The sequence below is a fragment of the Phyllobates terribilis genome, unplaced genomic scaffold (assembly GCF_046119375.1).
Source record: "Phyllobates terribilis strain yellow unplaced genomic scaffold, ASM4611937v1 Scaffold_7__3_contigs__length_470593459, whole genome shotgun sequence".
Lineage (NCBI taxonomy): Eukaryota > Metazoa > Chordata > Amphibia > Anura > Dendrobatidae > Phyllobates > Phyllobates terribilis.
This window is the reverse complement of record NW_027362767.1, coordinates 82,950,722-82,967,425: the sequence shown is the minus strand read 5'-3', so window position 1 is coordinate 82,967,425 and position 16,704 is coordinate 82,950,722. Positions and strand designations below refer to the sequence as shown.

The 16,704-nt window shown below is 43.0% G+C and overlaps 1 protein-coding gene across 1 annotated transcript in view; it reads right to left on the bottom strand.

Annotated features, from left to right (window-relative positions):
• Window positions 1–10,031: 10,031 nt before the first annotated feature.
• The window catches only part of COX16 (cytochrome c oxidase assembly factor COX16), an 89,536-nt gene continuing 82,863 nt past the window's right edge, over window positions 10,032–16,704 (bottom strand). Inside the window, exon 4 of the mRNA XM_073638901.1 lies at window positions 10,032–10,391. Within this exon, the coding sequence (XP_073495002.1) occupies window positions 10,278–10,391 (114 nt within the window). The 3' untranslated portion in view covers window positions 10,032–10,277. The remainder of the gene's footprint in view (window positions 10,392–16,704) is intronic.

Below are 16,704 nucleotides of genomic sequence, written 5' to 3'. Positions count from 1 at the left end.
CCCTGACTCCTTATAGCACTGCTCCCACAGAGCTCCTGATGTTCTTTTCCTATATCTGCTTCTCTTCTCTACTTCTTCTCTACTCACTAACCCTGCCTCAGCCCTAGGTTTATATAGGGGAAGTTCTTCCCCTCCCAGGACTGGGCAGGAGGTGTGGCATGCATAGGATCCCTGACCAAGAGACCTCCCACCTGCTCTCAGACATAACATTGCTGTTACTGTGGAAACCAGACCCCTGGGGTGCCACACTGCCTATTGGGGACCTTTGCTGCCTATTGGGGATATTTACCGGGCTATTGGGGACATTTACCTGCCTATTGGGGACCTATGCTGCCTATTGGGTACAGTTACCTGCCTATTGGGGACCTATGCTGCCTATTGGGTACAGTTACCTACCTATTGAAATACCGGTTGATTTTACTTTACTTGTTCTTCATTTTAAATATTGTATTTGTTCCTGTATTGTTTTTTTTACTACAAAATAAGATATCTGCAGTGTGCATAGGAATTTGTTCATAGTTTTTTTAAAAAACTATATTCCGGCCCTCCAATGGTCTGAGGGACCGTGAACTTGCCCCCTGTTTAAAAAGTTTGAGGACCTCTGATCTAACGCATATATGTTGTGTCCTGAATCTCGCTAGAAGAGAAATATTTAGAGAAAGACAGTTCGGGCAAAGATGTCTGGCATTGTCTCTCCGTATTGAGAATATTTGCATGCTTAACCGGTCGAGAGGAAAATCTGTTGCACCAAATAAGCTAATTTTATGGCCAGCTTATGATTTTTTTTCATACTGAGGATCAAAAAACTGTAATAATTGTAAATCCCCAAAACGTCTTTCTCAATCTTATCATTCTGATTTGACCCTACTTTGTGTCCTATTGAAATTGTGAAACAGAGCAATGTTACACACCTGGCTCGGGTATCCCTGACTCCGCTTACTTCCCCTGGGAAACTGCCCTCTGTTGTGTTTCAACTCAAGTTTTGCAAGGTGCCCGGAGTGGATCAGCGACATCATCTACATAGGGCTATTAAGTCAAATTAAGACATACTGCCTTGGGATTGAGGCTCTAGTACTATTTTTGCTTTGCTCCACCATCTGTGTTTCTTGTGTTTGTGCTTACATTCCTGCTTCTCCACAGATTGCGGCATGTGCCAAGTCTTCGTTGCCCATGTGCCTTCCTGCTTGCTGCATCACGCCCAGGGTCCATGTGCCCACCTGGACCAGAGGCTTAGAGAATCCACCTCACCGGGTAAGCCTAACAAGAGATTAGCAAATCAGTAATTCATCACTTTAGACAATAAAATATCTAAGTGTAAAACAAATGACTGCAGCAGGAGCCTTCCACTACTGCGTTACCTGGATTTGGAGATCAGAAATATTAGAGAGGTTGTCCACTACTTTCACATTGATACCCTATCTGTAGGATAGGACATCAATGTATGATAGGCCGGGGTCCAACACGCGGCACCCCCGCCGATCAGCTAATATGAGTGCTGGCGGGGGCAATTGAATGGGAGGCGGATGTGCAGTATTCCGCGGCCACTACAGATGGACAGCCAAGCCCTGCAGGTAAGGACTTCCGGCCAGTGGCAGCTGCCGCCGAAACTGATAACAGCTGATCGGCGGGAGTGCGGATATCCTGAAGGTCAAAGTAGTGGACTTCTTTAAGACCCGTCCTTTATTAAACCTCATGCCCTAAAGAGAGATCAAAAGAAAGTTAAGATTTGTGTTGTGCACAAGATTTCTGCAAAGCTTGAGGAACATACAGAAAACCCTACAGACTAACAAACTATGCGAAAGTTTATCTTCAATTTGCAGCACAGAAGTGCTTTTCACCAGCGCCTTATCACGATTATGGGCTTTTCTTTATAACACTCCCTGCTCAACTCCATTCATACGCATTTATAATCAGTACTCTGTTCTGAGGAAGGCCCTTATTGACCGAAACAGCAATTATATTTTTTTGCAAACAAGTGGATATTGTAGACAATAAATTTCTTTGCATGATATCCTGGAGTGCCAAATCCTTTTTTTACTATTACTGGAGTGGATTCCTATTTACTGAGTGCCGCGCAGCGTTTACTTCTATATGTAAGAGAGTGACCAGTGCTCAAGAAGATGTCTTTGCAAGCGAGTTAAATTTGATGAAAGTGTTCTTTGTTTTGCATATGTTATATTTATATAAAAATGTATTTTATCTTTATGGCCGGTTTATGTTCGGTTTCCTGGAGGTTTTACCTCAAAGCCGTCCCCCAGGGAGTGGGAAGGATGTCCAATAGGGGAACCATTAAGGTTATAGGGATATAATTAGTACACTCTGGGTAAGAAACAGGTAAATGGTATGGGGATAGCCCACATACTGGGAGGGGTTATAGGAACAAAAAGGGGAAGCATTCCTGATAGGGAGTCTCAGACAGGGCTAGTGTAAGGTTCAAGTACAAGATGAGATGGGCCCTAATAGTACCAAGCTTCCAAACAGCAGGAGGGCGCACCGTGAGTCTAGCATAGATCCCTGGATGGTCTGGGGCCTATGGCCCGGAAGGGGCATTGGAGTCCATGTCTCATTCTCTCCTAAGAGTAAGATGCCGGTCGGGGAACAGCAAGAGGAAATGGTGGCGGGCCACAAGAAAGCTGGACAGCGGGACGGGGAGTCCCTAGAGCCAACAGAAGCTGTTGAGGTGGGGACAGTTCAGGCAGGCCATTGAAGTGTACTGTTTTATGGGAACATCAACCGGATGGGGCTCTGCCCCATACTGTATGCCACAGTCGAATGTACTTGAACTGTACAGTAAAATCAAACCTGTTGAACCGGACCCAAGGTCTCCTGGTGTGTGTGTTGCTAATCCCGGTCCCAAAGACAGATGGAGCAGAGGCCTTCGGCATACAAGAGCAGAGTGAATGCAACAGCACAACACACATGGGAAAAATATCCATTTACAAGAGGGGTTTCAAGGTTAAGAAGTCAGAATTGGCCCACAGCGCCGGCCCCGAGTCCCCCTTCAACTAAATCTCCTTATTTCATGAGATTCTTAAAAAAACGTGCCATTTCTTCTCAGCATTGGGTAAACAGGATACAAAACTTTACAATAATATGGGGTCACTTATAAGGAAGCATGATTTGGATAGTCTCTAATCTGCACCAGCACTGTATTTACAGCACAATTATGTTTTAAGGCGCTTTGTAGCAGGTCAAATTACTATAATTTACAAAGGTAACATAAATGACAGTTTCCTTATGAATAAGCTTGGATCTGAAATACATAATTTTGCTCTTTTATAGAATGTGAACTTTTAGATCAACCAATAATATATACGCATTGAAAATAATTCTGGAAAGGCCAGGTGAGGATGAATTCATTTCCTGCAGCCCGAATCAATAATTACACGCTGGTAATTCTAAGGCTGGAATAATGGTACGGAGAGCTAGCGTCATTCATTGTGGCGTCAGGAGCATGCTGAGTCTTTGTTAGTTGACATAGTAATATTAAACTTGTGCTGCTAACAGCCGTAATCACAAAGCTCCTGTCTATAATGGTGTCGTAAGCCATAGCAACCGCATCCTGTCATCATTCCAGATCGGCCAGTGATGGTTCATTATGGGATATATGTGTGGAGTTGTCAACCTGTATTGACTAAGTGAACTGAGAACAGAAGTTCCATTAAGTAACAAATCTCTACATTATTCACAGACAATTACATGACAGTTCATCTTCAAACCAAACAGGAAAAAGAGCGGTTATTCCCGGGCAGACTACAGACTACACCTGATGAAGGAGTCAATCCAACTTTGAAACGCGCTGTATGATTAAAGATCCAGTGAACATACACCCTTGTCTTCAGTCTTGGCAGCGCCAGGGAATGCTCACTCTTTTTCCTGTTTGTTTTGAATACGTTTCTTCCCACCGGTCGGAGCAGCGGCTCTTCATTCTTACAAATACGGAGTTGTGCCCGGTCACAACCCAGGCAGGTGAGCATATACAATTCTTTGCTCCCTGTGTCCCATAATTTCCCACAGGAGCATTGCAAGGGTTAAAGGTCTCCTCACCTTGGCATGTCAGGCTTGACATGTCACTGTCCGCAAGGAGAAACATTACCACTTGGATCCCGGTCAGATGCCTCTCACTCAGCCAAACCAGATCTCACACTTTGCACTGACAAGGGGCAGTACCCCGATACACAGTCTGCAAATTGAGATTCTGGTTTTGGCTTTTATCCAAAGTCATATGGTAAGGCTCGTTAAAGGATCAATATTGGAAGTAGCAATCCTAAAAGTTAATAGGTGGCACAAGAGTTCTAGTCCTCTTCTTCTCTGAAGAGACAATCTGCATATATACAGTACAGACCAAAAGTTTGGACACACCTCATTTAAAGATTTTTCTGTATTTTCATGACTTTGAAAATTGTACATTCACACTGAAGGCATCAAAACTATGAATTAACACATGTGGAATTATATACTTAACAAAAAAATGTGAAAGAACTGAAAATATGTCTTATATTCTAGGTTCTTCAAAGTAGCCACCTTTTGCTTTGATGACTGCATGCAACCCCACTTTTTGATGTCCTTATGACGTGATGGGACAACAACTCCATTAATGATGCTTTTAGGCTCTGGGTTCTAAAGACAATTTTGTCCTCGACTTTATGACACCAACATTCTGGTCGTGCATCATCATTATCCCTTCTCCAAAATTGTCTGGCCGATGACTCTCCTTGCCTACACAGAAATAATGACCTCTTTTGTAGACATCTTTAAAAGAGTGCATTTAGATGGGCCTAGAATCGGTGAACACGCGTTTGTAAGAATGATCATTCCCAATTATCGGCTTATCCCCAACCATCGTTATCAGCAGCACATCGCCCCGATAAACCGGAAACGTCTTGCCGACAACAGAATGATTATATTAACAAACATTTTGTTCCCATTAGTTTTAGCCGTCCTTTCTAAACAGGCCAGTAAGCAAGTGCAGAACAATCTGAATGCAGCCCATCAATGCTGGACAGGGTCGGCCCATCTAAATACTCATGTAAAGGCAATATCCTAAATACGTTCAGACACTGCAAAGCCAAAAAGGCACACAAACATTTTTTTTCCACTAAAGACGTTTTCTAGGATCACAATATTGATATCCTATCAGGTCACTGATTTCAGATTATTGACGGTCCAATTCTTGGCATCCCCACTGATCAGATTGTGCCGGCTCCTTGTCTACTTAGTAGCGGCTGTGTTAGGTGTTGCTGTGTATGAAGACGGTGCACTGTTAATAGTGAAGAGGCCGTAGCGTTTATGCAAATACCGTTGCCCCTTCAAGCAGCTGATTGTTAACGATGATCATTTGGGTCCTCACAGATCTGATACTGATGGCCTATCTTATTTTTACAGTGCTGAATAACAAAAATGCCAGTAGTAGAGGGTGAGACAACACAGACCATGCACCATGAGTCACCCAAGGGGTTCAACTCCAACAAGATATAAAAGGTAGGAGGAAACAGAGTATAGGGTTGATAAAACCAGTACAAACTTATTGGGTATCATAAAAAAGTAGAAATGTACAAACAATAATGAAGCAAAAAAAGACAGCAATTCACCATGAGCAGACAGCACCACATAGAGAGGTACAATGTATGTGGCATACTGTATGCCAATATGGCAGACAAACCCCAGACCAAAAGCCCCCAATAAGGTCAATAGCAAAGTGCCAATAATCCTAATGGATATGGGGTAAAAAGAGGGAGGAGGTTTACCTTTCCACCGTGGTGTTGTTAATGCAGGTGAGGATGGAGTGGAAGCCCTTTTTAGCTTCATTATTGTTTGTACATTTCTACTTTTTAAAGATACCCAATAAATTTGTACTGGCTTTATCAACCCTATACTCAATTTCCTCCTACTTTTCATATTTTTACAATGCGCCTAAGAACAAACAGGCAGGTAACTGCTAACTACCTGCCTGTTGCCAATCTCTGCCGGCATAGAGCAGTCACAGACTTCTCCTGCTGCCGAATCATCGGCTTCCACTGATATCGCGTCGACAGAGTAGCGACTTCTCTTCCACTCTGCTCTGTTGACAGGGTGTGACTGCTGACCTCATGCTGATCAACAGCTGGTTCCCCGCTGCATAAGTGTGGGGAGCCGGCTCTTAATCAGGATGATGTTGGAAGTCACAACAGCCGGGAAGAAGAGCTGCTCTGTTGACATGGAGCAGCTGAATCGCTGACAGAAGCGGTCGGTGAGTGCTCAGAGCCAGCTGCGGGTAAAACAGGCAGGCAGTTAGCAACTACCTGCCTGTTTTTTATTTTACTATGGGCCTAAAAACTACCGTAAGTCCTGGACAACCTTTTAAGGATAGACCATCAATATTGGAATTCCAAAAATAAATCTAAAATTGGAAGAATGCATTATTATTATGGGTAACTGGCTTCATGATGCAGAAGACCTATCCTTGAGATAGGTCCCCAATATCAGATTGGTGGGGGTCCGCCACACGAGCCGTTTTCAGCATTGGTGTGATGCTGAAGACCTATCCTTGGGATAGTTCCTCAATATCAGATTGGTGGGGGTCCGCCACACGAGCCGTTTTCAGCATTGGTGTGATGCTGAAGACCTATCCTTGGGATAGTTCCTCAATATCAGATTGGTGGGGGTCCGCCACACGAGCCGTTTTCAGCATTGGTGTGATGCTGAAGACCTATCCTTGGGATAGTTCCTCAATATCAGATTGGTGGGGGTCCGCCACACGAGCCGTTTTCAGCATTGGTGTGATGCTGAAGACCTATCCTTGGGATAGTTCCTCAATATCAGATTGGTGGGGGTCCGCCACACGAGCCGTTTTCAGCATTGGTGTGATGCTGAAGACCTATCCTTGGGATAGTTCCTCAATATCAGATTGGTGGGGGTCCGCCACACAAGCCGTTTTCAGCATTGGCCAGATGTAAACTGTGAATGGAGTCGGAATCAACCCCTTTAAAGAAACAAAACTGGTTTCATGTAGACTAAATATGGCTGCATTTTATCACCCATGTTTTGGAAACAACAAGCTTCCCCCTTCCTCAGCCCTTCTAATAGGATTTAACCATGCCTTTGCGGCACACTAGAGCCAGTAACTGTGTTACTCAACATGCATTACTATAACGGCAGATTGCTCCATCTGCAATCATCTTAGAAAGGTCTTACAGACATACGGAGTGATTCAATAATAAAGCGTAGTGTTAGACACCGAGAAGACATTCTGTTGTTCTCGTGACAGTCTTGGTTCTGTTTCTGCGATTGGCGAGATGAGCAACTGTAGAAATCCTCTGTTCACATTATTTCAGGCTCGAGTGCAAAATGAACATACTGCTAAGTGTTATTTCACTACAAAGTCTTGTTATTTTCACCATCCACAAACTTAAGGGGTGAAGAAGGGAAAACTTTTAATTAGAAATCTATACTACAGAATAATTTAAAAGTCAAGTTCATCATATAAGTGACGACATGCCAAGAAGATTAAGAACAGCATTCGATTAACACAGGTGGAATTCGCATGTCACCATTTCTAACACATCGGCTTCTCTCTAAAGGGAATCTGTCAGCAGGTTTTTGCTACTGCAGCTGATGTAGGGGCAGAGTGAGGATTCCAGTGATGTATCACTGACTGGGCTGCTAGCTTCAATTTTGTTAAAATCCCTGTTTTATCTGCTGCACACGGGCAGAGTGTACACTGTGCATAGGCAGAAAGCTGCCAATAAGTTGTGGGGGCACCAGATGTAGGAAAGGGTTAAGCAGGTCATGTTATAAGTAACATTTTAAAATGGATATAAAGTCCTTAAACATCATCTACAGCAAAAAAACAACAACAATATCTGTAATAAATACTTTATTCATGGACAGCTGTTGCGCCGATGCTCAGAAAAGCACAGAATCTCATTCTGTCTTGCTGAACAAATGCTCATTTACTCCGGATTTAATCCTTCTTGCTTTCTGAACACAGGACAATAGTATGCCAGGAATATATTAAAGATACACTGCCAGCTAGGAAACTTCTGTACTAAATGCTTTCCATATGTCGTTTGACTTTGGATAACGCAAGTCAATGGGGTTTTAAATCCACTCATTGCTGGCAGATAAATCCCTCGTGGACAAAAAGCAATAGCACCGCGGCTACAAGATTTAATGCAATCTAATGTCAGCACATGCACAGAGGCTTTAATCAGTATAGGCTAGCAGAGGGATAGGCACAAATTCCTGCTCGGATTACCGACTGCTGTCCACGGCGACATCGGAGTAAACACGTACAGACCACTTACCGTACCTCATTTCACTGAATATTCCTGGGGATATTATGGGCTAGTGACCACTGCCAAGTACTGCAGACCAGCTCCTATTCTCTTGTATCTGCAGCACTCAGCAGCGGCAGCTACACATTGATCAGAGCTGTGCAGTGCTGCTCCATTCAATGTCTACATCTGGCAACAGCTCATCAGTGGAGGTGGCGGGCCTCCACCAATATAATCTCTATGATCTATCTAAGGGTATGTTCACACTAAGCGTTTTTGGTTTTTTTTCAGAAGCAAAACCTGATCTCTTGGCAGTAAAGTTTCTGCCTCCAAAAAGCAGTTTTTGCTTGGTTTTTGTTAAGATTTTTTCACTGTCTAATTTGCTTTTTATGCATGCTGATAAAGTTCAGTGAAAAAAAAAAATTACCTATTCAACCTCATCAGGTTTTGGCACAAAAAAAACGCAGCAAAACCTGATACCTGCATTTTTTTCACTGCCCATTACTTTCAATGGGTGAGAAAATGCTGCAAAACCGCTGAAAAAATGCTGAAAGAAGTGACATGCTTTATTGTGCAAAAAACCATGCAAAGCACAAAATACCGAGGACACAAAAACCAATGTGTGCAAGGGATTTCTGAAATCTCAGACTTTGCTGTAAAACGCAGCTGAAAATTTGCATAAAAAAAAACAAAAAAATAAAAAAAACGTCTAGTGTGAACATACCCTTAAGGGCTCGTGCAGACGACCGTAATAATCAGATGAGTGATATCTATTGCTTTGACGGACAGCACTCATACTGATGTTATTCTATGGGACTGTGCACGTCTAATTTTTTCCTCGTACAGATACGGTTCTAGAAAAAAAATTGCAGCATGCATGAGTTATCTCAGATAATCGGAACGCACTTGGCCATTCATGTCTATGGGATGAAAACGTCGGACTGTACTTGGATGACATTTGTGTGCGGTCCAATTTTCACGGACATAGTGAATGGAGAAGATGGAAATTTTTTTTTTTTCATTCGCCATATCCGAGAAAAATCAGATCACACTATGATCACACACATAATCCGAGTGTGATTAGCATATTCGGACTGATTTTCTCGGATGAGAGAACATCGGTCGCGTGACCCTAGCCTAAAGATATGTCATCAATGTCATATGACCCCTTTAAATCTTCAAAAAAAATGCAGGTGCACTTAATAAAATACAAGATTGACCATAAAGGGTGAATGCTGAAGGGACTAAGTGCTACTACGAACCATAATTCTGTAGACTTAAAAGGGATGTCTGGGCTTATCAGTCTGTAAGTGACTCATCCAGCACAAATCAAGCCCTCATACAGCTATGTCAATGAAAAAATTAAAAAAAGTTATCACTCTCGGACATGGGAGAGGAAAAAATAAAAACTGGCTCCAAAGGGAAGGGGTTAAACTGTCCTATCCAACTTGCATCAAGTGCCTTCCTAACTTTCAGCCTAGTTCTATAGATAGGGGTTAATATTCATTATTGTCCTGTTTATCAGGTAGTTTCCGTGCTTCACCGTAATAATCATATGCTACATAACCCCCATTAATGACTGGTAAAGCATGGATATTCAATGATTATTTCACATAGGAAGCAGCTTTCATCTGGTCCCTGACTGGTTCCCATTCTTCAGCGTCTACAGTTCTGTACAGAAATCAATTTCTATGACTGGTCCTATGTGGAAGATGTAATATTCTGTTTGCTGCAATCATGAACAGAAATCTGAAAAAGGCACTTGAAGAGCAGGACTGTATAAAAACAGTTTAATAGTAACCAAAAGCAGATCTCCGAAAACAATCACAAAATCACAGTCAGGCTCCGAGCTTCATCAAGGTCCACCCGGCGGAATATACTTTGGGGGACTGTAGGAGAGTGTTTGTTGTTTGAAGCGTGGGAGACGGCAGAAAACATGACAGTGTCCATGAAATGGAAATTATTCACAGTTTCTGTCATAGGACTATGAAGTTCCTTCCTCCTTTTGGAATCCGTTATGGTTTAGGTTTCTTTGGTGATGCTCATCCTCTGCTGGTCTTGGTAGGATTTAGAGTCTTCCCATGGACGAGGCCCTCGAATGTTTTCCCATTCGTCAAATGACTTCTCCTTCAATTTCTGCAAAAGACATAAGATGAAAAGAGCTTATGATGTAAAGGAAGAGATGATATGGCACAAACAGAAAACATTAATAGGATTCCGAACATTATCGTCTTACCCAGTAGATGAGTAATTACAGCTAAGCAAAGTAGGGATTCAATGGGGGCCATTAGGCCATAGTCACCTATCAATACAAGGCACAGAGAAGCAAACCACACTGGTCTGAAGCTAAGACTGACAGCTATCTGGGACTGCCAGCCAAATAGTTGAGTAATCATTAGAAACAGGGAACACCTGATGGAAGCTCAGCCAGCACCTTCCAGTGCCAGATTGGACAGCCGAGCTGTCAATCCAAAGCACAAACAGCTCAGCAGGCCCCTGCACCACACTGGATGACTGAGCTGTCAATCACTACGAACAAGACACACTGAGGGATGGAATCGTGACACTGTGATCCTATAAGGCTGTCTCAGTCGGGGATATTGGGAAGTTAGCATTATGAGCATTACTATGAGATGAGGTAAACATCTATTTTTTCCCTCAATCATATGACCAATGAATGTTATAAGCAAATTGTACAAGTCTAGGACTTGTTATGCCATCCTGTGTGCACCCGTTCCCCGGGTGCCATTTAACTCACTGCCTTAGGAAGCATAAAGGCTAGAATTTGTGCCTGTATTTTTAAGTGTCAGACAAAGCAGTATATGAGGCACAGCTCAGCAGTATATATTATATATACAAACATACAGTACAGACCAAAGGTTTGGACACCCCTTCTCATTTAAAGATTTTTCTGTATTTTCATGACTATGAAAATTGTACATTCGTACTGAAGACCATTTCCGGTGACTACCTCTTGCAGCTCATCAAGAGAATGCCAAGAGTGTGCAAAGCAGTCATCAAAGCAAAAGGTGGCTACTTTGAAGAACCTAGAATATAAGACATATTTTCAGTTGTTTCACACTTTTTTGTTCAGTATATAATTCCACATGTGTTAATTCATAGTTTTGATGCCTTCAGTGTTGAATGTACAATTTTCATAGTCAAGAAAATACAGAAAAATCTTTAAATGAGAAGGTGTGTCCAAACTTTTGGTCTGTACTGTACCTGCAGACACATTTTAACCTACATTATAAAATGATTACTGGGCGAACACAGGAGGGCACATAAAGTATGTTTAACTATATGGAGTAGTCATGAAAAATTGTCTTCTTTGACACAACGGGACTGAAAATTCTTCATCTGGATCTGTAGTCCTACACGTAGGAGACAGTCTGTCACTTTGAGCAGATAAAATAGGAACAGATATTAAAGGATGACAGCGGCGAGATATAAACCTAGAATATATACACAGAGATGTCAGGGGGGTCCCTCCGGCAAATAAGTGACTGCAATTCATCCAATTTGGAAGCCAATTATCACAGGATTCCGCTCAGTCACTTTCAAATCACCAGGTTATGAGTGCACAACCATGTAGTGGGGGTGCCATCAGGCTGATTTTATAGAGTTAATACTATTGAACACACATATACATTTATTGTGATACATTCTACAGTATATCTGCAATTCTGGAATCTATATTGCAGGATTGGCGCTGCTTGCAATTGCACCCCGATCGTGCACAATTATGACGCGTTTCAGGTCAGTACTATCTCCTTCATGAAGTAAAGGACTGATACTGAACTTTGGGATAATGACCCAGGATGGCTCTTCAGCTTCACACAATTTACATGGGAGTTGTGCCTCCACCACAGAACCTATAGATGATGAGATTTCACGTAAGCTTCTCACTTCCATTTTTTTGTTGCTCTATGAGGTGCCGTCATGTTTTTGTCATTCGCCAGGATGCAGAGTCCATGTATCTAGAAATACATTGCACTCTGGTAGCAGGAAACTTGCAAAATTCTGTATTGAACCAGAAACATAAAATGTTTTCTTCTCCATTTGACAACTGAAAACAACAAGCATTGTATGAAAGGGTTCTCCACTAGTGGACAAGAACCTTAAAGTGCCCAAGGAGAGGAGAAAAATAAAAATGGATACGAACCTCCTAGACCGGTCCAGTTCTCTGTAGTCAGTGCTGTGTTGCTCGCCGGTCTGCTGGTATCAACATCCGGAGGGGTGTCATAAGGGCACTGCAGCCAATCAGTGCTCACAATCTAAATTCCCTTATCAGTATGTCTTTGGAGTGTGGAAGGAAAGTGAGCCTTCCACTTCTGTTCTAGATATAGATGTACTATCATATATAATGCATCTACATCTATAGTACATCTACAGTATACAGCATATCTACCTTTATAGTATATACATCTATAGTAGATCTTTATCTATAGTGAATAGTACAGCTACCTGGGGTATATACATTAGTCACATCTTCTGTCTAGGTCACACATGTCAAACTCTGGCCCGTGGGCCAAATCTGCCCCGCAGTGTGGTTATATTAGGCAAGCAACATCAGAACCACCATCCCTATGAGGGGCCCATTATTCTGCATGGAGGACCGTGTGGGGCCCATTATTCTGCATGGAGGACCGTGTGGGGCCCTTTATTCTGCATGGAGGACCGTGTAGGGCCCATTATTCTGCATGGAGGACCGTGTGGGGCCCATTATTCTGCATGGAGGACCGTGTGGGGCCCATTATTCTGCATGGAGGACCGTGTGGGGCCCATTATTCTGCATGGAGGACCGTGTGGGGCCCATTATTCTGCATGGAGGACCGTGTGGGGCCCATTATTCTGCATGGAGGACCGTGTGGGGCCCATTATTCTGCATGGAGGACCGTGTGGGGCCCATTATTCTGCATGGAGGACCGTGTGGGGCCCATTATTCTGCATGGAGGACCGTGTGGGGCCCATTATTCTGCATGGAGGACCGTGTGGGGCCCATTATTCTGCATGGAGGACCGTGTGGGGCCCATTATTCTGCATGGAGGACCGTGTGGGGCCCATTATTCTGCATGGAGGACCATGTGGGGCCCATTATTCTGCATGGAGGACCGTGTGGGGCCCATTATTCTGCATGGAGGACCATGTGGGGCCCTTTATTCTGCATGGAGGACCATGTGGGGCCCATTATTCTGTATGGAGAACTGTGTGGGGCCCATTATACTGTATACTGGTTGGCCCGCGACTTTGTCCAAGTTTTTCATTTTGGTCCTCTGTGTGTTTGAGTTTGATATCCCTGGTCTAGATGCTATATATACACTATAAACCTATTCATAAAACCTGTCTTTGCAGCCAGACGCTCGTCATTTTTAGCTTATGCAAAGTGACATCAGATGAGCCAAGAATAAGATCTATGTAAGGTTATCTTTGACACTTAAAACATATTTTTCCATCAGTATATACATTTTTGTCCTCTTGCAACCTTGCATTATTATATTCGGGCAAAGTATTACATTTACAAAGTGCTCAGAGACAAAACATATCTGAAAAAAAAACGAAGTCAAAGACCACCAGCTGCCTATTTGACTAGTGAAAGAAATCACACAAAGCGTCGGATCTAAAAAGCCTAAATGGATTGAGATCATTACAAAAAAAATGCAAAGATCAGAACAGACAGCCGAAGCTTTCAAGTGTCTTACCTATCTAATGGATAAAATAAAGGGGTCAAAGGAGCTTTTAAAAGGGAAATTATATCTGAAGTGCCACATATTATATAGAAAGAACATACCGTGACAGTCTCCTAAAACGTACGCAAAAGATTTACTACTCATACTATATCTGGATTTATTCACAATACATTGTCCCCTTATGCACCCCCCCAATACATATTATATATTATTGGTTGCTGATCCCACCCATTTCAGCATGACTGACAAACCATCTAACTTGTATGGGGGCCTTCTGATTCTCCCCTAAGGGCAGATGCAGGCGAACTCATTTTCGGTCCGAGTGCGATCTACCAAAACATCGGTCCAAGGAAATTTGTCCAAAGAAAAAAAAAAAAATCACTGCATACCCAAATTTGATCCAATATTTGGATAGCAAGTCAATGGAAACCATCAGAGTGCAGTCAGATTTCCACAGACTGCCAGAATGAACAAGATGGACAAATGTTTTTCTCCATGCTCTCATCCGACAGACTCGTGACCACACTCGTGACTACACTCGTGACCACACTCGACTCTTATTTTCATAATCAACCCAATTCTCTCGGAGAAAGAAGATGTCCACTACTTGGACAACCCCTGTTCATACACCTCGCTTGGCCCCCATAAAATAATAAAGCCTATACTACTCACCTCCCATGCTGGCGCCGTTCCTGCGGTGTCACACTCGCTCTCCCAGGGTCTCCCGTGCGGTTGTTGTGACACGAGACGCCGGCGCCCAATCAGTTCTGGAGTCACTGTCCCTACCTCCTGTCGAATTGAGCATGAAGAGGAAGTCCGAGAACAGATGCAGCCCGGACTTCCTCTTCATGTTCGATTTGTCCGAAGGCGGGGAAAGTGACGACAGCGCTGATTGGGCGCTGGCGGCACAACAGTAGTACGGGAGCCCCGGAACTGCAAATGCTGGCACCGTGGGAACTGCGCCAGCACAGGTGGTGAGTATAGGCTTTTTTTATTTTATTGGGGCAAAACATTTTGATCAAGAAGGGGTTGTCCAAGTAGTGGACAACCCCTTTAAGATGTCAGATGAAAGACGGATCAGACATGTTAAATTTCAAAAGCGCAATCCTTTTGTTTAGGGGTGTTTATAGCGGCTTATTCTGCTCTTCCCATTCAGAAAACATGCATATTTGGCCAATCGAGCATGCATGTGTAGGGGGATATTTATATGAGTTATGTAGGGTGCATGATCACTTTGAAGGGGTTGTCCATGTTTCACTTTTTGTTTCCAGATGCTTGCTCTAAAACAAGAAAATGAGCCTTATTCTCCCCTGCCCTTCCAAAGCTATAGCACTGCCGCTCCGCTGCTGCCCCAGGTCATTACTGGACAACCATTTTCAGCACCACTGAGTGTGGGTGCATTATGTGAGTGCTGCATCAAATCAGCAGCTGATTAGCTGAAGCGTTTGCATTTCATCCATGTCGAAAGAACACAATCGAAATGTGAATACTGCAGCCAATCAGCGGCTGCTGATTGGCTGCAGCATTTGCGTTTCACCTTTGCCAGATGTGGATCTGAACAGACCAGCAGGGGTTTACAGAGCCAAGTACGGAGGAGGCAAGACCTCCACATCTTTGTATTTTGACCCTTAAAAGGTGAAGGTTTCTTGGACACTTCCTCTTGCTACGTTTATTTAGGTTTTTTGCACTTTTTGTCTTCGTCCCGATACCAACATCGAATTATCACAATACTATCCATATTCTGGTGGCGCATACACGAGACACTTTTTTCCATTACGGACACTCAACTAATTATTCTAGATCAAATCAAAATGCACAGACGAAAAAAAAGTAAACCGGCATCTTTAAAAACAAGTCTAAACGTTCTACTTCGTCTTGGGCCTTAGGTGACAAACTGTACATTCCTTACAATCTGTTTTACATGTCCTCAGCCCAGGAACAAATCATCTTCATTAGTCTTAGCACAGCAGATAGAAAGAGTGATGATGGCTTAGACAAATGGTGTCTCCAATGAGCGTGTTTGTGTGCTAGGAATACGAGAGCGAGATGAAGAAACAGGTAAATGTCTCACATATCCCTTGTGACTACAGAATTTGTGATCCTAAAGACGAGGCTTCAGCTAAAGATTGCTAACTGCAGTATGAATGCACTCGCACCATTATTCCGAATGCCTCGTATGCATAATAAATATTGCATAAGTCAGATTGCAAGAACATCGTTCACAGGTCCTTAAATAGTCGTTTCAACAAACTTTGCATAAATCAATAGTAGACATGAATATAAGAAACTTGTAATATATCCGCTCAAAGAAATCGGCTGCTTTCTCCACTTATGAGCCACTTCTCACCATTTCCTGCCTCCTAAACTTATCATCCAGACAAAATTTTTTTTTAATAAACAGCTCAAATCTGTCTCCGTGAAAGCAAGACGGACTGCCAAGCTCACATGCATTATATTGTGTAGAGAGTGGTTGGGGAAGCAGTGGTGAGAAGCACTCAGCACAGTGGTGAGAAGCACTCAGCACAGTGGTGAGAAGCACTCAGCACAGTGGTGAGAAGCACTCAGCACAGTGCTTCCAGCTTGCCTGAAGCAGCAGCAGAAGTCTGCTATACCCCTTTACAGTGCTGAATTCACAGCCACACAGCTCAGTACTTCTTTAATATATCCTGCAGCTTCTGAACATTTGCTACATAGAGAAAAAACAGGAATCTCTCTCTTTCTGTGTGCTGTCTGTACAAAACATAACAATAGCTAGTTTC